The sequence below is a fragment of the Pezoporus occidentalis genome, unplaced genomic scaffold, assembly GCF_034315485.1.
Source record: "Pezoporus occidentalis ecotype Australia unplaced genomic scaffold, CSIRO_AGI_Poc_V1 ctg49, whole genome shotgun sequence".
In the NCBI taxonomy this organism is placed as follows: Eukaryota; Metazoa; Chordata; class Aves; order Psittaciformes; family Psittacidae; genus Pezoporus; species Pezoporus occidentalis.
In genome coordinates this window covers 1,854,665-1,876,124 of record NW_026915824.1, presented here as the reverse complement: position 1 = coordinate 1,876,124, position 21,460 = coordinate 1,854,665, and the positions used below count along the sequence as shown (strand labels likewise).

General features: G+C 37.9%; 1 protein-coding gene across 2 annotated transcripts in view; it reads left to right on the top strand.

Annotated features, from left to right (window-relative positions):
* Positions 1–16,243, top strand: part of SGMS2 (sphingomyelin synthase 2) — a 43,618-nt gene extending 27,375 nt beyond the window's left edge. For both annotated transcript variants that reach the window (XM_062636675.1, XM_062636674.1), the window contains exons 2-6: positions 6,792–7,446; positions 8,740–8,857; positions 10,174–10,327; positions 13,319–13,485; positions 14,299–16,243. In XM_062636675.1, the coding sequence (XP_062492659.1) occupies positions 6,992–7,446; positions 8,740–8,857; positions 10,174–10,327; positions 13,319–13,485; positions 14,299–14,502 (1,098 nt within the window). In that variant the 5' untranslated portion in view covers positions 6,792–6,991 and the 3' untranslated portion in view covers positions 14,503–16,243. The remainder of the gene's footprint in view (positions 1–6,791; positions 7,447–8,739; positions 8,858–10,173; positions 10,328–13,318; positions 13,486–14,298) is intronic.
* The last annotated feature ends 5,217 nt before the right edge of the window (positions 16,244–21,460 follow it).

Here is a 21,460-nt window from a genome sequence, read left to right as displayed (position 1 = left end):
TTGGGATTGCACTGGAAACTTAGGCTGTGATGACATTTTAATTGTTTTAACTATGTAGTGCTTCAATTTGATGGGTAAGATTTCAGTGAAAAACCTGGTTACATACGGGAAACTTGTTATCATTTTGGTTATTGCAAACTAGAAACTCTAATGTATTATGAAAGGATTCTGTACTGCCATCCTAATCCCCTATATAAACATCTTCGTGTTGATTCTGGTAGTTGCTGAAATTGCCTCAGTCTTAACTTCCTGGTGTTAATCTGTTTCGCTTCTGAAAGTGTGGCATGAAAAGTTGGGGGTATGGGGAGAAATGTGGGAGGGTAACAAACCTTCAGTGTGTGAACTGGATATAGATTTGGGAGCCTGTGAATGCAGGGCTTGAGAGAGCTGTGTGTTTCCATCTCTGTTAGTGGGGGTGTTGGTTGTGATAGTAGAGTCTTACAGTATTGCTGCTTGGTGGTAGGTGGGGTTAGGAACTGGTGGTTGTGACAGAAGGGTACAGTGGAGGTTCAAAATAAGGAGCAGATCATGTTTCTGGATCAGTTCCAGCCAATCTGTGTGTTTACTGTCAATGACAGAGGATGTGTTGTTCCTGTATCATCCCTCTTGACTAGTATTCATGAAGCTTTCCAGGCAGCTACATCAGAGTTGAGCAAGCTGACAGTTATCTGAGAGTTTTTAGGGGGAAAGAGAGGAGAAAGTGTTCAGTGATTCTTTCTGGATTTGTTTGACAGTGTGTTGTGCACTAGATTTTTGGTGTTGGCATAGGGGGTAAAACATTGATGAGCGTACTTTCAGATAAGGGGTGGGGAGAAGTACTAGTGTTTCTGAAAAGGGATGTTTTCATTGTTTAAGCCTCTGAACATGGCAAGTAGCTCCTCTGTGGAGATCCATAATTTGTAATGTGCTAATCAGACTGTGGGATATGATACTAACTTACAGTATGATACTAGTCAGTTTTAAATGTGCCCTGTCATAAGAATTCACTTGGTGTCTTTCTGCTCTCACTAGATGATTACAGTTAATGGTTGTCTCTGTAATGTCACATGCCTTGCAAGGACTAATGTCTGTTTTAGACTTTAAATGTGAGTTATGAGGTATGGACTTCTGTGTATACTTCAGTGCTAAAATGGCTTTTATCTGGGTTGTGCAGCTTGTGCATGTTTTCCTTACTACCTGCTAATGTTATAAAATACTCTGCAGCTTTAAGCTCACATTAAACTTTCAGGAAGGGGGTTCTTACTGCTGTGGGAAATATTCAGTAATGTCATAAATGTGACCCCTTATTTTTGAGTTGGCACTGCAGCTTTTTAGAACTAGTGCAGAGAAAAAACTGATAGACGTTATATTCTTAATCACCCAAATATTTTTAGGGTGTATCACTGATAAATTTACTCTGTGTGATTTCCTCTTCTGATGGCTGATAAGCTGCAGCAGAGTCACTTTAAAGTACACATTAGTCACTGTGATTCCTCACCACCCTGTACTGAAAGTGATGACTAATCTTTGGGTCTGACTTTCCATTATGAAGTGCAACCTTTACCCTCAGTAACTAGGTGGAGATTTCACAAAACAGTCTAAAACATTCCTGCCTTCTGTGCTGGCCCCCTCATCCTGCAGCCAATGATCTGCAACATTTGTGTGAGCTAGGAAGGATACGTGGGGCATCAGATGTGTTGCTAGGCTCTTAAGAATTCTTCCGATGTTGCTGGCTCCTTGAGAACCATCTTGCTTTGGATCATGGTTCAACAGCATCAGCAGTGCTATAGCAGAATGAAAGCAGTTGGCAGTGGAAAGCCTGATACGCTCACACAGCAAACTATATAAAAGCCTGATGATCCAAAGGTTTCTTCTGGCACTCTTCCAGAATTATTTTGCCTGATGGGACTGAGGTAGTACACTGACTTCCACTCTTTATGGAGTGTTTGTAACAGTCAGCCTTAATGAATGGAAAAAAGGTCATAAGACCAACATTTCTTTGCAATGTTAGAAAATATGTAGTGATAAAGCACCTTTTTTTAGCTGTCATTCAAAAGCAGCTGATTCAGTGCTTAAGTATCAGTTCCAGTTAGCAGGCTGTTTTGCCCAGATGTGAAATACTGAAACAGACTCATTTTGGATTCAGTAAGATGAAGACTTAATGTCATCTTTCTGGAGTGAAGAAGTTGTGAGGGAGTCTTTAGCCTATTGGAAAAATGTCAGTATTTCTTTCAGCTTTGTTGAATAGGGATTTAGCAGTGTGGATTGGCAGTGAAGGCAGCCAACACTGTCCTGAGTTGTATTTAACAGGAACATAGCCAGGATTCATAGGGAAATGATTATTCCTCTTTGTGCAGCACTTAGCCGTATCTAGAATACTGTCAATTCTGTAATACAGCTTTATCTTACTTGCAGTTCTTTAGCGTCACATGAGCTATAAATGTGTTGCCAGCCCATGTTGTTATGTTGATAAACTTATAACTTTTAGATAAACTGCAGTTCAGTTTGTACATGTATTTGTATATTGTAAGCATAAACATTGTATAGCTGAATGGTGAACACAACTCTGAAAATAATTATAGGGAAACAGAAACAATAAGTAGACCTGTTAAACTCAGTCCTGTTTCTGCGTACCTGAATGTACTTTGCCCAGATCTTGCTTAGCAGTTGTGTTTTGGGAGTATTTCATTTTTCCCCCTAGTGGCCTGTATGCTGTGGGACATACATAGAGCGTGGAAGAAGGGATGCTATTAAAACAGGGACCTCAAATGCTTAGGGAAAAAAAAAAATAATTAAAGAACCCCCAAAAACTTAGTTTTTATTCATTGCTGTCAAGGTAGTAGAGGCTACCCAGCTTCTTTTCTAGTTCTGGTCCCATACATAGTCCTAAAAATGTGACTGAAGAAAACATAAACTAGCCAGCAGTTGTTTCCTGCTAATTGTGATATAGAGAACAGCAATATGGTACTATAACTGTTCCTCATGTTATCTGTGTCATATTTTTCTTTAGTGCTTTATTTACAGACCCTTTTTCTACAACTACCATATACAGGAATATGTTACAGCTGCCTCAGATATTTGAGCCAACCTTAACAAAAGTAAATGAGGTTTAAAAATATTACTGCTTAGAAACCTTTTCCACCTTGTGTATGAATATGTAGCTTTCCTTAATGTCAGTCGATCAGTCCTACTGTTACAGATGTTCTTTTTCCAATTGTATTGTTCATATATGGCACAGCAGGTTAAGAACTGCTTATTTGGAAAGCCTATCTAAAGTGTGACTATTCAGTCCATAATAAATTATGAAAGTTAAAATAGTTTGAGAAATGTTACAGAAATGCCAATTATGGCATGAGAAGCACCTGTTGTGAGCTAACTTTATGTGAAAATGACCTTTATGTGAAAATTGGATGACTAACAAGCTAAATAAAGCTATTTGTTATTCTTCAGTTCTAGCATAAAGAGCCAAACATAGATGTGCTTTCTTAACACTTGTCTCAAAGCTGTACCCCCAGTCAACTATTTTCTTTAGAATGACAGCCAAATGGAGATGTGAAGAAATAAAGGAGCTACTTGCATGGGAGCAAGTAGAAACTCAGGATAAACAGTTAGGATCTCTGCTGCTCTTTCATCTTTTTCACTGCTAAGATTTTCCTTTAAATACTTTGTTTCTTGTGGCAATTACAAGTTCTGTTGTAATACTGCTGGTTAAGAAGCTCTGCTCCTTGAAGAGGGTATTTATTTTTAGATGGTATTGAAGTTTTTTCCAAAAAGAAAACTTTTTCCTAAAACGTGAGTGTATCTGTTACAGGAATTGTATTTATCCTTTTGGGTTACATTGCTAATTTTGTGTGAGTCTTTGAGACTCGCCCAGTGGATGTTCCATAGTTTAGAGCAGTTGGGTTTGATTTTCAGACCCTAGATGTTGGCAAGATGACCAGGTCTGAGCATTGCTGCCTGGTTACCGAAGAAGTCTAAGGCCTACTACTAGGCAGTTTATGGGCATCTAGTGGCTTGGATATGGGGGCATTCCAGGTTTGACAAAAGAAGCAATAGGATGTTTAACTGAAATTAACATGCTACAGCCTGTAGCAGAGAATTAGACTGTTTGTGTTCTTTATCTGTCACTTGTCCAGCCAGTCAGATTGGCAGCAAGGGACTGAAAGCTTCATGCAGAGTGTTTCTGTCTTTCATCAATAGTTTCTGCTTTCCTTTAGAGTACGGGAGGAACAGGTTGGAAAGGTGCTGTAAAGGAAAGTCTTTATGTTCTTGCAGATTGCTGATCAGATAATATATAGCGCCTTGAACTATCAATGTAAACAAAGTTTTGACCGCAGTATGCACTCTGCTTGGAATAATCTTGATGAGGCATCAGAAACAGTAGATCAATATGCCTTATGATCCATTTAAAAGGACCAAGAAGGAACAGAACTTTTTCCTGCAAGCTGTAGGTATAATTGCTTTAATACGTTAATGTAAAAATTTGACTGCCGCTGTACTTTTAGGTTGTGAGGTTATTGTTCATCTGTAGTTCAGATGCTCTTTGATCTTTAAGGCTTACTTATATGTCATTAAGTATCTGAAAATCTTCCTTTTAGTTATGTTACTATGTTTGAGGTATTTTGGGGGAAGAGAAGGAATTAACAAAGGCTACTATTAACTCTGCTGCTGTTTTTCAGAAAATGAATATTTCTAAAAATGTTTCACAATGCAAGATACAAAAGATCAAGTTTTGCTGATCCCTCCATCAGTGACTGCTGTGTGTGATGTTGAGAAAAAGGGTCTTGACTTTGAATTCTATGTAGATTGGTGTTGCAAAACTTAAGCAATTGCAGAGGTTAAGAATTTTTTTTTCTCTGTCACTTAAGCATTCTGTCACGTTTATCTTTAGTAGATGGGGAATAGAATGTGTGTGTTTAAAATAGGACTTGTGAAAGTTGCAGTGTTGTTCTACTACTACACTATCAAGTAAGCTGTTGCTTTTACAGCTACTCTAAAAGAATATTCTTTGTAGGAAGCATCTGAGAGGTCATGCCTGCCTCATGGATTAAACCTCCCCTTCTAGGGTAGCACAGTTTACAGTATGATTAGTAAAAGGGAGAGAAAGTGTCTGAAATCACCACTTGTTTTCTTGGGTAGTGTTTTTCGTTGCGTGGTGGAGAGTTGTTCAAGGCATGTGTCTGTAGTTTACATAAACTTGTTGATCAGGGATTTAGGAAAGGTCAACCAGTGATAGTGGATTTTGGAAACACTGCTGAGAGTTAACTTAGAAATTCTTCTTGGGAGATTTATACAAATAATACTGAGATAGTCATGTTTGGGATCTGAACCTTTACTCTTTCTCCCTTTCAGCAGTAAGAGCTGAAATCAGTGGGATTTACATGCTGACCATGTTAAATGTCTTCTCTAGTTGGGGGGGATGAGGGAAGAGGACCAAAACACAAACACCTGACTTTCCAGGCTGTGTTGGTTTTAGATTGGCCTTGCTATCAAGAGATCAGTTACTGGGCAGGTTTTTACTAAGCAGGATGTTTTGTTTTGCCAGGTTTTGCGATATACTTTTATGGAGAAACTCTAGTTTCCATCATGGTGATTTCATGGCACATATAGTGTGGCAAACTGCGGCAGCCTGCATTGGCATGCTGAGACTTGAGGTGATGGTAGTATTGAACTTCTCCTAGAGAAACAATAAAACAAAAACTAAAATTGCTGGTAGATAATGAACACTTTTATACAGTAATACTGCTTTTGTCATAGGAGCTAACAGAGTAATAAAAATAGGTATATCATAAGTAAGTGGTTTCACAGAACTTTAAAGACAGCGGAGGTGAGGAATAGCCTTTGTTTCTAGCAGGGAGCAATGTCAGTTCTGTGGAGGTGAACTGCATTCAATTCTTTGTAGAAAATGCTGTTATAAAAAGTGTGCATATCTGATTATTTTTTTTATCCAATGTGATTTTAATGAATCGCCTGAAATAAATCCTGTGTGATAATGAATCTTGCTATTTGTTCCTGTTTAAAAAAATATCCATGTAGATGTATTTTAAAGTAACTAAAGGACAAACAATCCATTTTTGGTCTGCTCTACATAGAGGTTACTATAACAAAGAATCTAATCCAGAAGTGTATTTCTCAGTTCTCTGAAATTTCAGGCATTATTTAGTGGGTACTGCAGTAGCTATCTAGATTATTTTTGTGTGTGTGTGCAAGTTTCTTTTGTGTTTGGGGTGGTTGTTTTTGGTGGTGTAGCCAGGTTTTTGTCTTGTGGGTGGGTTGTGGGTTTTTTAGCGTTGAAAGACTCATTTGGATCCAAGAAAATATAATAGACCTATCTACCCATGGAATAGATTTTTTCCAAATTACTTTATGCCTTACAAAATCAAATCCTGCAGTGCCATTTTGTTTTCTATCATCAGAACTAACATGATTGTCTGATCTATATGGACAAACCATGTTAATATCTGTCAATAGGGTCAAAAAGGAGATATTTTGTATGCAGTGCTCCATAGCAGTAAACGTCAGTATTGCTGCAGACATGGATTAGTCTTAATTCTGACAACTGATAAAACAAGTGCTGTCAGCATCATTAAAGTCTGTGGATCTTGTCCTTAAAATATAATTAAAAAAATTTGAAATTGGTACTAGTTCCTAAACTGATCAAAGATTAAGTTTTTCTGTAACCAGATGTCTCTAGTTTGCCTTTTGACTCCATATGTAAGTAAATTTGGCTGGAACTTAGAACAGCATTTCGTTGTGTCACATTACTAGTTCTGAAGGTACTCAGAATTTATTTGGATTTCATTTTTTCGCAGATGATACAGCTCTAGAGGAAGAGACTGACCTTCATGACTTGCTTGACAGGATCTGAGTAGTGAAAGCACAATAGACACCTGTTAGAGTTTAACAGAAATAGAAATTCATCCAGGAACAAGAGCATTGGACTTGAAGAAATAAGACTTCAGAGCTCAGAAGTTGGTCACTGATAAACCCTATTTGGGAATATAGCGTGGGAATGAATACTATTGAGACAGCAAAACTTGAAGAGCATATGGAGAGTCAAAACAATGACGCTTCTAACGGCTACTCACGACCTACTCTCTCAGTTACTGAAGAGAGCAAAAATGGCACTAGCAAACCAAAGGGCTTGTCTAATGGCTTGCGAAAAACAACAAAGAAATATCCTGATTACATCCAGATTGCTATGCCTGCTGAGTCTAGGAACAAATTTCCTCTGGAATGGTGGAAAACAGGCATTGCTTTTGTCTATGCTCTCTTCAACTTGATTCTAACAACTGTCATGATCACTGTGGTCCATGAGAGAGTACCTCCAAAGGAGTTAAGCCCTCCCTTGCCTGACAAATTTTTTGATTACATTGATCGTGTGCAGTGGGCTTTTTCTGTATCAGAAATAAATGGAATGATACTACTTGGATTATGGATATTCCAGTGGTTGTTTCTTAGATACAAGTAAGCAGCTATATTTTTTTTTTCCCTCTGGTGTATGTTTTCAGAACACTTGTTTCCAATTTTAGCTTTGAGTACAATAAATTTCATGGTAGAATTTGTAGCAATATTGTAGAATGGGGTTGGCAGAAAAATGCCAAAGGGATGACTGCTTTAGAAACTGTTCCATTGTCTAGGCTGGATACAGAAACACAGACTTCTCCTGAGTATTGCATAATGTTTCTAAAATCTGAATTTGACACCCATGTTGTACAAGTCAAATTTATTCTGGGATTGGGCTTGTCAGCATGTATTTACTGACGTGACAACGTTTAAACAGGAAATCATGCTGATGTAAGAAATGGCTTCTGAATTTGATGAAGAACCTTTTGTCTTCTACAGCTAGATTGGAAGCTTTTTCCAGTGTTGACTAAAACTATACACAGAATCATAGAATAATAGATAGTTGGGGTTGGAAAGGACCTTAAGATCATCTAATTCCAACCCCCCTGCCATGGGCAGGGACACCTCACACTAAACCATCTCACCCAAGTCTCTGTCCAACCTGGCCTTGAACACTGTCAGGGATGGAGCATTCACAACTTCCTTGGGCAATGCATTCCAGTGCCTCACCACCCTTACAGTAAAGAATTTCCTCCTTATATCCAATCTAAACTTCCCCTGTTTAAGTTTTAACCTGTTACCCCTTGTCCTGTCACTACAGCCCCTAATGAAGAGGGGACTGTCCAGCATCTCTATAGCCCCCCTTCAGTTACTGGAAGGCTGCTATGAGGTCTCCATGCAGCCTTCTCTTCTCCAGGCTGAACAGCCCCAACTTCCTCAGCCTGTCTTCATACAGGAGGTGCTCCAGTCCCCTGATCATCCTCGTGGCCCTTCTCTGGACTTGTTCCAACAGTTCCATGTCTTTTTTTTTTTTTTGTTGAGGACACCAGAACTGCACACAATACTTGAAGTGAGGTCTCATGACATATTTAAGTCAAGTATATGCTTACAATATGGGACTAAAAAGAGAAGCACACAGAGTCAAAGGTAAACTGCACCTGACTGCATACCCAAGTTAGACTGAGGTCATGTTAACATTGGTGCAAGCTTTGTGGTAGCTCTGTACTATTACGAGCCAGCACTGAAGAAACCTTTGATTTAAAGAAGTGTGTGGTAAAGAGCTGGGGATGGAGCTACCCCTTAATTCTAGGGTTTTAGACTTCTAATAAAGCTAGAGTGCCATAATGGTTGTATGTGTATCCTGCATGTGAATTTTATACTCATTTTTCCCCTCCACCCTTCTTCTGCTTTCAGATCAATAGTGGGACGCAGGTTCTTTTTTATAATGGGAACTTTGTATCTGTACCGCTGTATTACTATGTATGTTACCACCTTACCTGTGCCTGGAATGCATTTTCAGTGTGCGCCAAAGGTAAGAGTCTTTGCTCCCCAATTCTTGCTTTAGTCTGCCTGAGCCCTTATGGCTGAGGCCATAAGAGCAAATAGAAGCTAATGTTCCAGGTGTTGTTAAGTAACACAGATTACTTTCAGTTGATGTCTTCAGAAACATAGATTGTACTAAACCAAAAATTGTGAGATATGCAAAGAGCCTCAAGTTGTTGCTGCAGTTAAGATGCTTTAAAGGAGAACACCTGTGTCAAAATAGTGCTGCTACCAAGCTAGTAAACTTGTTCCCGAGGCTTGAGCCACTCTTAGTATTGCAGCAATTCCTATTACATAGATGGTGGGGTACCTGTTTGTTCAGTCTTCTTTCACACTGGGACAATTTAGGATCATAGTGGATGAACTACTTACGAACTGGGATCTGTTTAAGAAAATCTTTATTTGTATACCACTATTGTAAAGACTCAACTGTTTTGTTTTAATATATTGAGGAATGACTTTGTGTGTTGTAGATTGAGAAGTGGGGAGAGGTAAGCAAAGGAAAACTTAACTGTCTCTGCCAGAAGTACGTATTGCTAGGATTAAACCAGGATTAATTACTTGAACTCTGGAAAGACATGATAGCTCTTCTGGATTTATGTTTTTGTCCCATGTGAATATCTCTCTGATTATGTAAAACTGAGTTATCCTTTTAACTTGCTTGTGTTTGGGCGTCGTCCCCCCCCCCCCCCCCCCCCCCGAGTTAATCTTAAATAGCTAGGTGAAACTGAGTGTTTGCCTAGTGTGTATGAGAAGTCAAAAGCTGATCCTCGTGTATGTTTCAAAAAAAAAAAATCCTCTAAATTTGAGCAAGTCTTGACTGAGCTTGTAACCAAATGTAAAATTTAGTTCGAGGGTTTTTTTTGCTCTGTAGAAAAATTGCTCAGCTCTGAACAGACTGACAAGCAGTACGCAAGGTTGTATGGTATTGAAACTAGTTTTGAATGGGTTTTACCCATTCCATCAATTGCTATCATGAGATTCCTGACCTTATGAATTCTTAATGTTTACCTTTCCAATATACTGTGCATCTCATTCTCATACAGTGCATATTTTAAAGTAGCCTTGGAAAGCATAGGCAGAATGCTAGTGTTACCAAGCTGGTTGTTGGCACCTGACAGCTTTGATGCGCATGCCCATTTGTTTAAGAATATGGGAAAGAAAGTCAAAGAAATCAAAGATGTGTCCTTTTCTCCCTGTCTGCCTGACTCCACACGTGTTTGGGTAAGAAGTTTACTCAAGTTGCTTATGGTGTACCTTAAACTGTTGTTGTTTTTTTTTTGGTACTCTTTTTGGGTGTTGTAGCTGAACGGAGATGCGCAGGCAAAGGTTCAGAGGATCCTACGACTGATTTCTGGTGGTGGTCTATCCATAACTGGATCTCACATCCTGTGCGGAGACTTCCTCTTTAGTGGTCATACTGTGGTATTAACTCTGGTCTACCTGTTCATCAAAGAGTGTAAGTGATGGTATTTCAATGTTTTTTTCTTGTTCAAATCCATTGTACTGGGAAAACACACCTTAAAGGTTTCAGTATGTGTTTTATATTTTTGCACCAAAATATAAAACTACAGCCCTCAGTTAGTGGTCAGCCGTATGCAGACTGTACATGTATGGGTTTGAAATATAAATCATGACTCTGAGTGGAAATGGAACATGGGTGTAGTGGAAGTGGTGTAGGCTTTAATTGAAGGCTTAATGTGACTAGACATGTATAGTGTGTACTAGTTGATTGAAGGAAGCTAGCTTCTCATTACTCATTAACAGGTTACTCAAATCTGGGGTAAAACATTCTGTAGATAATTAGGTAAATTAGCTCTGTACAGATTGGCTGACATACCTTAGATTTTAAAGGATTTATTTTGTGGTGTGAGCATAGCACCATTACACACCTAAACTACATGCAGAGTCAAAGCTTTTTTTTGTGAAGTCTGCTATATGTTAGTTATTGCAAACAGTGAAAAGTTGATTCGTCCTCTTTGGATGTCTTCTGCTAGGGTCTCCTACTTTTTGCCTCTTGAAGTTGATAAAAATTTGGCAAGCACACAAAAAAATATAATTAGGGCTATGGTTTCACCCTTTGCTTTACATTGCAGTGGTGCATGGGTGGGGGGGGATTCAATCTGTGCTGCACACACAGCATCGATTGAAGCTTTAGAGAGTAGAGCACCAATTTCTGAATCTGATATATTGTAAGCAATGCTGGTACCCTGGGAACTTGGCCGCTCATGAATGCATAGTGGGGAGTTCCCTTTTCAGTTCACATATTTGGAATTGGAATCTTCTCTCCTACTGTTGTGTCCCAAACTATGCAAATGCTAGATTGGCTCATGGGAATGTGCTGACTGAAACAAAATTAAGACTAGCCAGCATTAGTTGAGTGCCTTCCTGTTACGAAAACGTTGAGGGAGGAAGGTGTTGCAATGCTGTGTTCTGCCTTACACAAAGCCCACGATATAGAAATGCCCGTTTCATGTGACAAACTTGAAATCTTTGGATGCAAGATACTCTTCTTCAAACAGGGATATAAGGTGCTGTTCATAGTCTGCTGATTCTTAGGCCTGGGTCTTTCTTGTAAAGTGAACATTCCTGAGGGAATGGCACGTGTAACTCATCAGTATTATTAAAACAGCCTAATACATCTGTTGTTTGCCTTGTTTTGTGTATGTTACTGCAGCTTAATGCTGGTCACATACCCTTTTAATACCTTTAGTACCAGAAAGATGCAGGTAACCCAATATGTCTGTGGCTTGTATAACTCCTGTACTTCTATCCTAAGAGGTTTGAGGAATTATAATATACAGATATGTGTAATAAGCCCTTTGCTGCCTAATTGTTTGGCATATATTTCAGAGGACTTGTGCTCTATAAATGAGAAATGAATAGCTTTCCTTTCTCTGACTCCCATATAATTAGCAAAATACTATCTGAGCAAGGACTTAAGCCCTATAATTGCTCTGAATTAGAGGTTGCTTATGGTACTTTTTCTGCTTTTTTGATGACACGTCTGCAGTGCAAGATGCATTCTGAGGTTGTTATTTCTGGCTTAGTGGATTTATTTTTTCTCTGCTCTTTCTTTCATCCTTTGCTGCTTCACTTACTGCCCCATATTGCAAGTTTTTTTCCCCCAGAGTAGTTATTTACGTTTTCAGCTTTAGTTTGTCTTGCTTTGGGCTGTTTTCATCAGCTGCTTTAGATGATTTGGCTCCTTATATTTTTTATTTTTTTTTTTAATCAGTAGATACAGATTTGTCTGCAGTGTTTTGGCGGGAGCTGAGAGACTTTACTGTCTTGACACTTGCACCAAAATTTAAGTTGTCCCACAGTAACTGTTTTGCACGGGCCTCTCAAACTTCTACTGTGTAAGCTTGTTGAGATCATAACTTTTCTGCTGGTATTGTGTGAAAGTAAAGGCTGACCATTGCCGCACAAGGCAAGGGGTGCCAAAACCTCCCACTGAGAGTGAAATGAAGCCCGTTAGCCTGGCAGAAGTTATGAATGGTCATTGTGACACCCAAGGCCTTTTTCAGTGGGGACAGAAGGGCAGGAGAACTTTTCCACTGAAGTGGCTTAAATGCATTTTGAAGAAGAGCTTCACTCCCATTTGTTAATCTTTAATGAAAGGGTATAAATTCACATACTGTACTTCACTGTACAGTGTATTCTGTTGCACAGAACAGAGGTTTCATGCAAAGCAGGTAAAACCTAGGAATTAAAAGTCAAGTATCTTTTCCTGTTTAATCTATGATTCTGCTCAAGTTTATATCAATTCTAGATATTTTACTAGAGTGTAAGTTTACTTGAGCATAGACTGTAAAAAGAGCAGTCTCAATACACCCAAGTGTATAAAGTGTATGTTTTGCCTCAATTCTGTCTCTTGCTCTGCACCCCATACCCTAGAAGTGAATTAACTGGAAAACTTAATCTGACCAGAAAATGGGTAGTGGTGTTGTCTATCTCTGTAAGCTCTTCTTGGATTCACTTTACAAAGTAAGAAAACCTCAGTAAGTTTGTGTAATTCTTTAGTCTTGTTTTCTGTGTCAAAACAAAGTTCTTGTACTAGTGTGGTATAAATGAGTTATGCTTTAAAATTTAGTAGCCCAAATTAAATAATCATAGCATCATAGACTGATTTAGGTTGGAAAGGATCTTAAGATCATCTAGTTCCAGCCTCTTTACCATGGGCAGGGGTGTCTCACACAGACCAGGTTGCTCAGAGCCTTGTCCAGCTTGGCCTTGAACACTGCCAGAGACAGGCATCTACAGCTTCTCTGGGCAACCTGTTCAGTGTCTCACCACTCTCACAGTGAAGGATTTCTTACTTGTATCCAACCTAAATCTCACCTATTTCATCTTTTATGTTTTCCCCTTCCCTTTGTGGATTGCTATAACAACATACATCTTTTTTTTGTGTGGTTCTTTTTTTTTCCATCACTTTCCTATTTCACAGATTCACCACGTCATTTCTGGTGGTATCACTTAATCTGCTGGCTAATGAGTGCTGCTGGCATAATTTGTATCCTTGTTGCTCATGAACACTACACCGTAGATGTCATCATTGCTTACTATATCACCACACGGCTTTTCTGGTGGTACCACTCAATGGCTAATGAAAAGGTGAGTAGCAAATATCTTCAGAGTCAATGTATAGCCTGCATTTGTTAATAATGCTCACAGGTTCTTAATTTTGAAATAAAAATAGGAGTTCCATATTGAAGTTTAAACAAATTGGGCAGAAAGTTTCACTTTACTGTGGTTTAAGTAAATATTTAATGAATTAAGATGTTCTTTTTGATCTGTGGCTGTTAATAAGTTATTGCAAAAATTATTTTTACAAAGCTAATTTTTGAAATTCCTTATAAACACTTCTTGAACTTTAAGGTTTTATTGCTGTAGTTCATGTATAGAATAGCCCTTGTTTGTTTAAGCTTATGAATACACAGTAGTTTAGTAATTTATAACCAACCTAAGTTACCTAGACCATCCTAAAAATCTAGTGGCAGTTCTGTCTGTAACTGTCACTAAAAGTACATTGTTCAGAAGGTATCTGCTGCAGTTATTTTAAGAACACCTTCAAGCAGGAGCATAGATCTCAAGCCATTTCAATCTAGTTTTCAACTAGTTTCAATGGAAACGTGACATGTCTGAAAGGACTTGCATTCAAAGATGTGAGTGCTTGGTCTCCCTGAATATTGTATAGCAATGAAGCATCTTTTTCTGTTAAAGATGCTTAGTTTGTAGTATACATTTGGACTATGATGTATACGTTACCTCAGTAATTTGTTTTTTCTAGGCTGAATGCACTTTGTCTTTACAGAAATGCATGCAAATATATTGAATTTTTTGTGGTTGTTGTGACTCAATGTAATTGATTGTAATGCTTTAAACTGATTGTTTCCTTTTCTTCTTTACCTTCTTGTGCCAATACAGACTTTAAAGGTGTCTTCACAGACGAATTTTCTCTCTCGAGCTTGGTGGTATCCAATATTCTATTTCTTTGAGAAGAATGTGCAAGGCTCTGTTCCTTGCAGCTTTTCTTGGCCAATATCCTGGCCTCCCAGCTGCTTCAAATCTTCATGCAAAAAGTATTCACGGGTTCAGAAGACCGGAGAGGACAATGAAAAATCTACCTGAAGAAAAGGAAAGCATCTGCTCTGTTTTTTTGTTTGCTTTCTTACAAAAACATTAATGCTGTAACCAAAGTTCTTAAGAGGACTACACTGTAACTGAAGAAGTGGACCAAGTTTCTGTGCAATTGGTTGGAAAGACAATTGTAGATACACATATTGCCATTTCATATGTTCTCCTATCATCACGCTGTACCGACCTATTCTGCTCTTCAGTGCTAATAGAATGCACCACTCTTGGGACTTTTTTTTTTATTATTAAAGAAAAAATGGAGCAGGACTTTGCTTTACTAATGAGATAGAGGTGCCAAAGCCCACCTTAACACTTTTATTACTATCACTCATCCACAGAAGCACCCAAAAATCTCATCTTCAGAGTCTGGAGTGCGTAAGGGCAAAAACCATGCCAAAATGTAAAAGTGTGGTATCAGCATATTGAAGTATATAAAAAGATAACACAGTTATGGGAAGTGGTTTGTTGCATTATTCTTGCTAATGAAGGTAAGGCCTTTGTGTGACTGGTACAGCTGGAAGCGAGTCTTGACTTTTTTTGCACTCTGGGTATGACTATCTTGTGACCCTGCAATCTACTTAACACCATTATCTCCCATATATTCTACTATATACAGATTTTTACATTTTTATGAGTAATTTTATATCTAAACTGTTGTGCTACCTGATGACTTTGCAAATTAGAAATAGCTGCTAACATCAGAGCTCAAGGAGCCAAAAGTTTTATTTTTAAAAAAGGACACAGTTTCAAAGTTAAATTGCAGCTGGCCTTGTCTATATAGCTATACAGTGCCTATCAGTGTATGTATATGCATATACACACAAAAGCACACACTGCTGTGTAGTTAAATACCTATTAAACAAAACTGCTTACTGGAAAGAGTGATCATACAGTTCTTCATTCAGGCAAAAGTCCTGTAGATCTCACCTTGAGGAATGCAAGGCCAGGTCCAAAATGGGGCTATAGTTAAAATAAACTTTTAAATTTTAGTAGCTATCTCTTGCTGAAAGTATGTAGCAGGTTTGCTTGGGAGGCATAGTTCTTTTTTTACCTGTTGGCACATGCTTCTCTAACTTACCTTAAAGAAAAAAAAAAAAACCCAAAGAAGTGCCAAGGTGAATACCTACAACAGTAGCATTTCTACAAGTATTACCTAAAACCATTTCATATTAAATGACACTGTGGTAGAACTCATATGCAGATTCCCCTTTTTTCCCCCCTAGGGTTTTGGTCCAGTTAAAATGGCTGTTTAAACAAGTTGGGTGAGAATGTGGAAAGCTACCATGGCGTAAACATGTAACAAAACCACAAATTAACAGCTGCCTGGTTCTTGTTGGATTTTGGTGGTTTGTATTGTTGGCAAAACAGTGTAGAAAATTAGAATGCCACATTTAACCCTTTATGTTCTATATTAATTCGTGCAGTTATCTCAATTTTAAATTTTCAGTAAAACCTGATAGCAAATATAAAATTGTGTTAAGTGTTGAGGTGGTACCAATTTAAAGGAAATGCTGTTTATTTTAAGAATGTCTACAACTGAGTGACAAGTGTGAATGTGAAAACTTGTTTTTAAAAAGTCTAGTTAAAGTTATAAAATGCAATACAGAGTATTTAGATACCTTTTTTCAGTTAAGGGGATCAATTGCTGTGAGTTGTACATGAGAATATTAATGTACATTTCAAATATTTTTGTGCATTATCAAAGTAATACAATAAACAATGTTCCTTACAATAAGTCCTTGTTAACACTTAGCTAAGAGAAATTCTGCTGATGTTTGGTTTTGTTACTTTAAATCGGCTTCTTAGAATCATACAACATGCCCCTGGAAGTTGGGGTGGGGGGGAGCATACCCATGTCCTCATTTGCTTGCTCCTGGCACACCTTGAGCAGCTAAAAAGCCAGTAGCAGAACATTTATATAAAAATCCATTTTACATATCATACAGATGAATCTGTTCAATGTCAGTCTGTAGATCTGCCAGCATACTCATGTCACTACTACTTCATAGAGCATAATACTGTTTTCTGAAGCTGAATTCCAAGCTTTGTGGTATCTTAAATATCATCATTTTAAGCCATTTGTAGTAATACTACCTTCTGGAAATCATGAATGAATTTCATTAGTAGTAACCATGCCTTGAAAATGACATGATGAAAGGCATTCCAGTAAGGAACTTAAAAAGTGATTTTCATTTGGTGGCTGAATAATAAATATTTTGATAGTCTAGATAGCTAATTGTCTGCATAACCCCCACCATGTCTTAGTGGGATTTCTCTAATATTCTATAGAATAGTAGAATTTTTTCATGCAGGATGTTTGTTTTCTTTATTCTTATTTTGAAAGGAAAAAAATACAAAAGTGATGAAATAGAACAAAGTAAAAATTATGCTGTTGTTGGGCAGTGTGAACTTTTGTTCTACTGCTGAATTTGATAGAAACTTCTATTGTAATATAAAACTAAATGTTTTCTGCCTCAGCAGTCTCTCAACTGCTTAAATTTTCTCTATTGTATCAAAGTCCTCAAAAAGGGGGTGTGTGTTTAATTAGCAGGACACCCCAATTCTCTATTCTCAATAGCTTTAAGCTGCTTCTGCAGACTTAGATGGTGCAGATATATTTGAAGACTCTTTAGGCCTACATGCAAGGTGATGAAATGGGGTAAGTAACAGTATATGCTGGTGCTTACTGCTATAGTAGTTTATCCAATCCAAATTACAGATGGTACATAAAAAAATATTTTAATAACTTGATGATCGTATATACATACTGTGAAGCTGAAAACGTGGTTTCTCATAAGGAAAAAGGATTGCGGTGGGTAGAAAGAAAAGGAGGGAAGTAGACTTCATTTAATGTAGTGATCACTTGACTAGGCTAATTTGGGCTGTTTATGCTCGATGTTGTGCAGCATGTCCCTGTATTTACTTTTCCTAGAGTTACAATAATAATCTTTCTTACAGATGTCACACCAGAGGCAGCTGGTACTGTGACTCTAAATAAAATGCTCCGTCTACTGAAGAGCATTTACATGTTGAACTTCCCAAATACTTGAAAACAAAGGCACTATATTTGTACATCTGGCATAGCAGTAGGACTTAGATGCTGTTGGGTGCTTTGCATTTATGAAACAAGCTTTCTTAAATGCCTAACCTAAACTTAAAGCTGGATTTAAAGCTTAACTTGATCATTTAAAGAAATGTGGTGCTCCGTGGTCATGATCTAGATGTGTAATTCCAATGCCTAAAAGATTAACATATATTTGAAATGATTGTAAATTGTCATTTTTATGGTATGTGCTTAGCACTCCCATGTGGATGTAAATGGTACTAAATGTTAATCATTCTTCACTGCTGTTTACTTGGAAAGGTAGCTACAGGTGGAGTGGTAGCAAAAAGAGCTGTGCTAAATTTTGCTGTGAACTCTAGTACTGGATTTGCCTCACTCCAAAGGGAGGCAAAAGGGGGAGGGGGTAAGAGAAGGAATGAAAAAAAAATGCCAGGACTCTACATGTTAAGATACACTACATTTGTGTACTAGAGAAATACAGCTCAGTAGCAGAGACAGAACGGGTAAGTATTTTTAGAGATACAGGAGAGAATTATCTTAATTAGATTACTGCAAAGCCACTTATCTGTATCTTAAAGTCAGAATCTGTTCAAACTCTAGCTTTCTCCCATTATTAGTATCTGGCTAGACAATTTATCCTAAGTTGTTTGATACTAACCCAAATTCATTTATTTCTGTAGATACAAAGTATGGTTTACAGTTTGAGAGACCAGATCTGTTAACTTCAGGGCAAGGTGAAGTCTTCCCATTTGCTTTAAGTGAACTTTCCTACAGCTCTTTAACTTACAAAAAGCTATCTTAAAGATCCATGGGGTAATTCTGAAAACAAGTCAAATCCATCTGATGTACTGGAACCATTTTTATAATTTCCATTATTGATAGACTTAACTGTAAATCTCCATGGTCACTTGATATTTTTACAACACACGTGTTTTGGACTTACCTTAGAAGTCTTTTATAGGCACACAAAACTAGAATGATACTGTAAGATAGAACACTTATGAACTTAGGTGTTTCCATACCAGGCATTGTAAAAACCGTGTCTTAAATTCAGTTTCTGAAGAAAGGGGTCTTAAAAAATTTTGTTGGACACCACTAAAATAAGTTACTGCTTAAGAGCACTTGAGAAAAATATCCTAGCTTGTCACTGAAGTAACTTTGTAAAGTCAGCCTTCATATGCTACTTTATGATCCTTCCCAGTGTCCAGAAAAAACCAACCCAGTTGTGCCAAGAAACTGAGAATGAAGACAAAGGCTTTTGTTCTGCTATTTACAAGAAAAAGGAAGATGAAAACATTGAAGTAGATGATGATCATGTATTGCTCTTTACTCAAAATAGATCTAAAACTATACCTAAATTCTAAGTAATAAGCAATTAAAATTGCTTATGTGTAATAGTGCTGAAAAAACCTATAAGGAAATGGGCAGTATTAAGCATTCCACAGTACAGAAGTACTGTACTGTACAGATGTACAGGGAGCCTACAAGGGTGATAGAGAGGGACTCTTCACTAGGGACTGTAGTGATAGGACAAGGGGTACTGGGTTAAAACTTAAACAGGGGAAGTTTAGATTGGATATAAGGAGGATGTTCTTTACTGTGAGTGGTGAGGCACTGGAATGGGTTGCGCAGGGAGGTTGTGAATGCCCCTTCCCTGGCAGTGTTCAAGGCCAGGTTGGGCAGAGCCTTGGGTGGCATGGTTTAGTGTGAGGTGTCCCTGCCCATGGGACAGTCCCAAGCACTACGTGATCTTAAGGTCCTTTCCAACCCTAACTATTCTATGATTCTATTCTATGTCTGTCCTGTGGACTATGCTGGTTCTCATCCATAACTTAAAATACAAAGATCCAGTGGGAGATGCTTAAAGACCTTAAAATATTTAAACATGATCAGCAAACTTTCGTAAGCTCTTGTTCCAAGCTGTCACTACTTCTTTCTAAAACAATAACAAAGTGCTGCAGTGCTTAAAACATACCGAAGCTTTTTCTAGCTGGCTCAAGTTTCCATGGATTTAACCGTTTGATTAAATCTTCCTAACCTAGAAAGCAGCACTGAAGAATTTCAGGCTAGCTACAGGTAACTTAAATATTGTAAGAAAAAGTTCTTATTCTGGACTAGTCTTATCTTTTGGTAGATAATCTTTCCTAACAAAACCCTTAGAATGCCTGAATGATGTTCTGAGCTGAAGTAATGATACAGTGCTGTCTCTAATATTTATCTGAAGTACTAATGTTGAGGATTCTTTCCTGTTTAATACTAGTTTTTAAAAACTCACGAAGATTTGACTTGTTTTCAGATGAAATATTTCGGTTCCTAAGGACTTGGAATTTAGCACATACTATGAGAAGTTAGTTTTCTGTGACTCTTTGCTGTGGGCTAATCTTTAAGTTAAAGATGCAAGCCAGGCAGGAGGAGAGGGTGAACCCACTCTTGCTAGAAGTAGTTTGTGACTGAGTTCAGATTATGTTGGCTGCATACCGGCTGTTTTATCCATACCATACAAAAAAAGATGCTGTATCACACTATTCTATTTAGTGTTCACTCTTTTTTCAAATGATTCTGTGTTGGCCCAGTCATTTCCCTAGATGAGGAGTGAGTGTGTTTGTTGTTTTCTTGATGGATAGTTTAGTCATAACTGGTTTTAGTTCTAGTAAATGTCAATGGAAAAAAAATGTAGATCCATTGTATACCGTGCCTATGGTGTTTTTTAAAATCTCTATGCATGGGTTTCTTCTAGCAGGAATACTCTTCTATCAAGCTATGTCTATATAATAATAATTATTGTATTTTTTGTCTGCATAATAAGGTCTTTAGGAGGTTAGTATCTGTGAAACTGCAAAGGCATGAAACAATCTCCTTTGTGCCAGTTGAAATTATTTTTCACAAAAGAACTGTTGAATTGCATCTGAAGGTGATTCTGTCCTCCCCCTTCCAATTTATTTTTAATTAATATTGTTAAAAGACAAGTGGTCAGAAACCAGCCTGAAGTAAAGGCATTTTGAGTAGTTGGGGACCCAGGCACCATGCAGGTACGTGTGCATAGGGAGGGTGATCTCTGGCATACGCAGTACTGGATGCAGTACACAGAGGCTTCTCTGGGAAGACGCACTAGGTTGTACTTGCATAGTAGAACAATATTTGCTTGTCCTTTTGAGTTCCTTTCAGCCTTTGGGCACAGTGCCAAACGTGGCAATAGCTAAAAAGTGTAGTGAAGATCACATACAAACTGGAAAACTGTGAAAGGGGCTGAAAAGGCAGACCAGTGTAAAACCAGTCATTGGAGAGCTGCATTCTAGTTCAACAGAATATATAGTCTGGTGTTACTTCAAGCATGTGAGTTGCATTTAAAATTAGTGGTTCTGTATGCTTTTTTAAATTAGTATTACTATTACTGTTATAGTTTAAATAGCAGCAGGAGCGCTGAAAGCATCAAGAGGCAATCTATCTCCCTGATTACTTTTACGTTTACCAGTTAAGTGTTTGCATGTGGACCTTAAACAATATTGCTAATTTCTAATCTCTCTTCCCTTTTCTAAGTTAACAAGTTCTCTGTGCTTTGTTATGTCCATAAAAACTTGAGTTTGCATTCAACTTTTTTCAGTTTGTTGCCACTCAAAATGCTGTTTAGCCTAGGCTGCTTTGGGCTCCTGTCTTGCTTCACCTGCCTCTGTTGACTGCCTTTTCTAAGTGGCTCAATACAGAAGAGTAGCCCCCAAAATTAACACTAAAGCCAAAAGGTATTCTTGTCAGACACGTTTGCACAATTTGAAACTTGAGATTATTTTCAAGTATAAAAATCTAATGTCCTAGGGGATACTTTTTATCTCAGGAATCAATTCTTGCTTTTTAAATGTTTAGTACATTAATTTGTGTTTATTTTCCTGATGT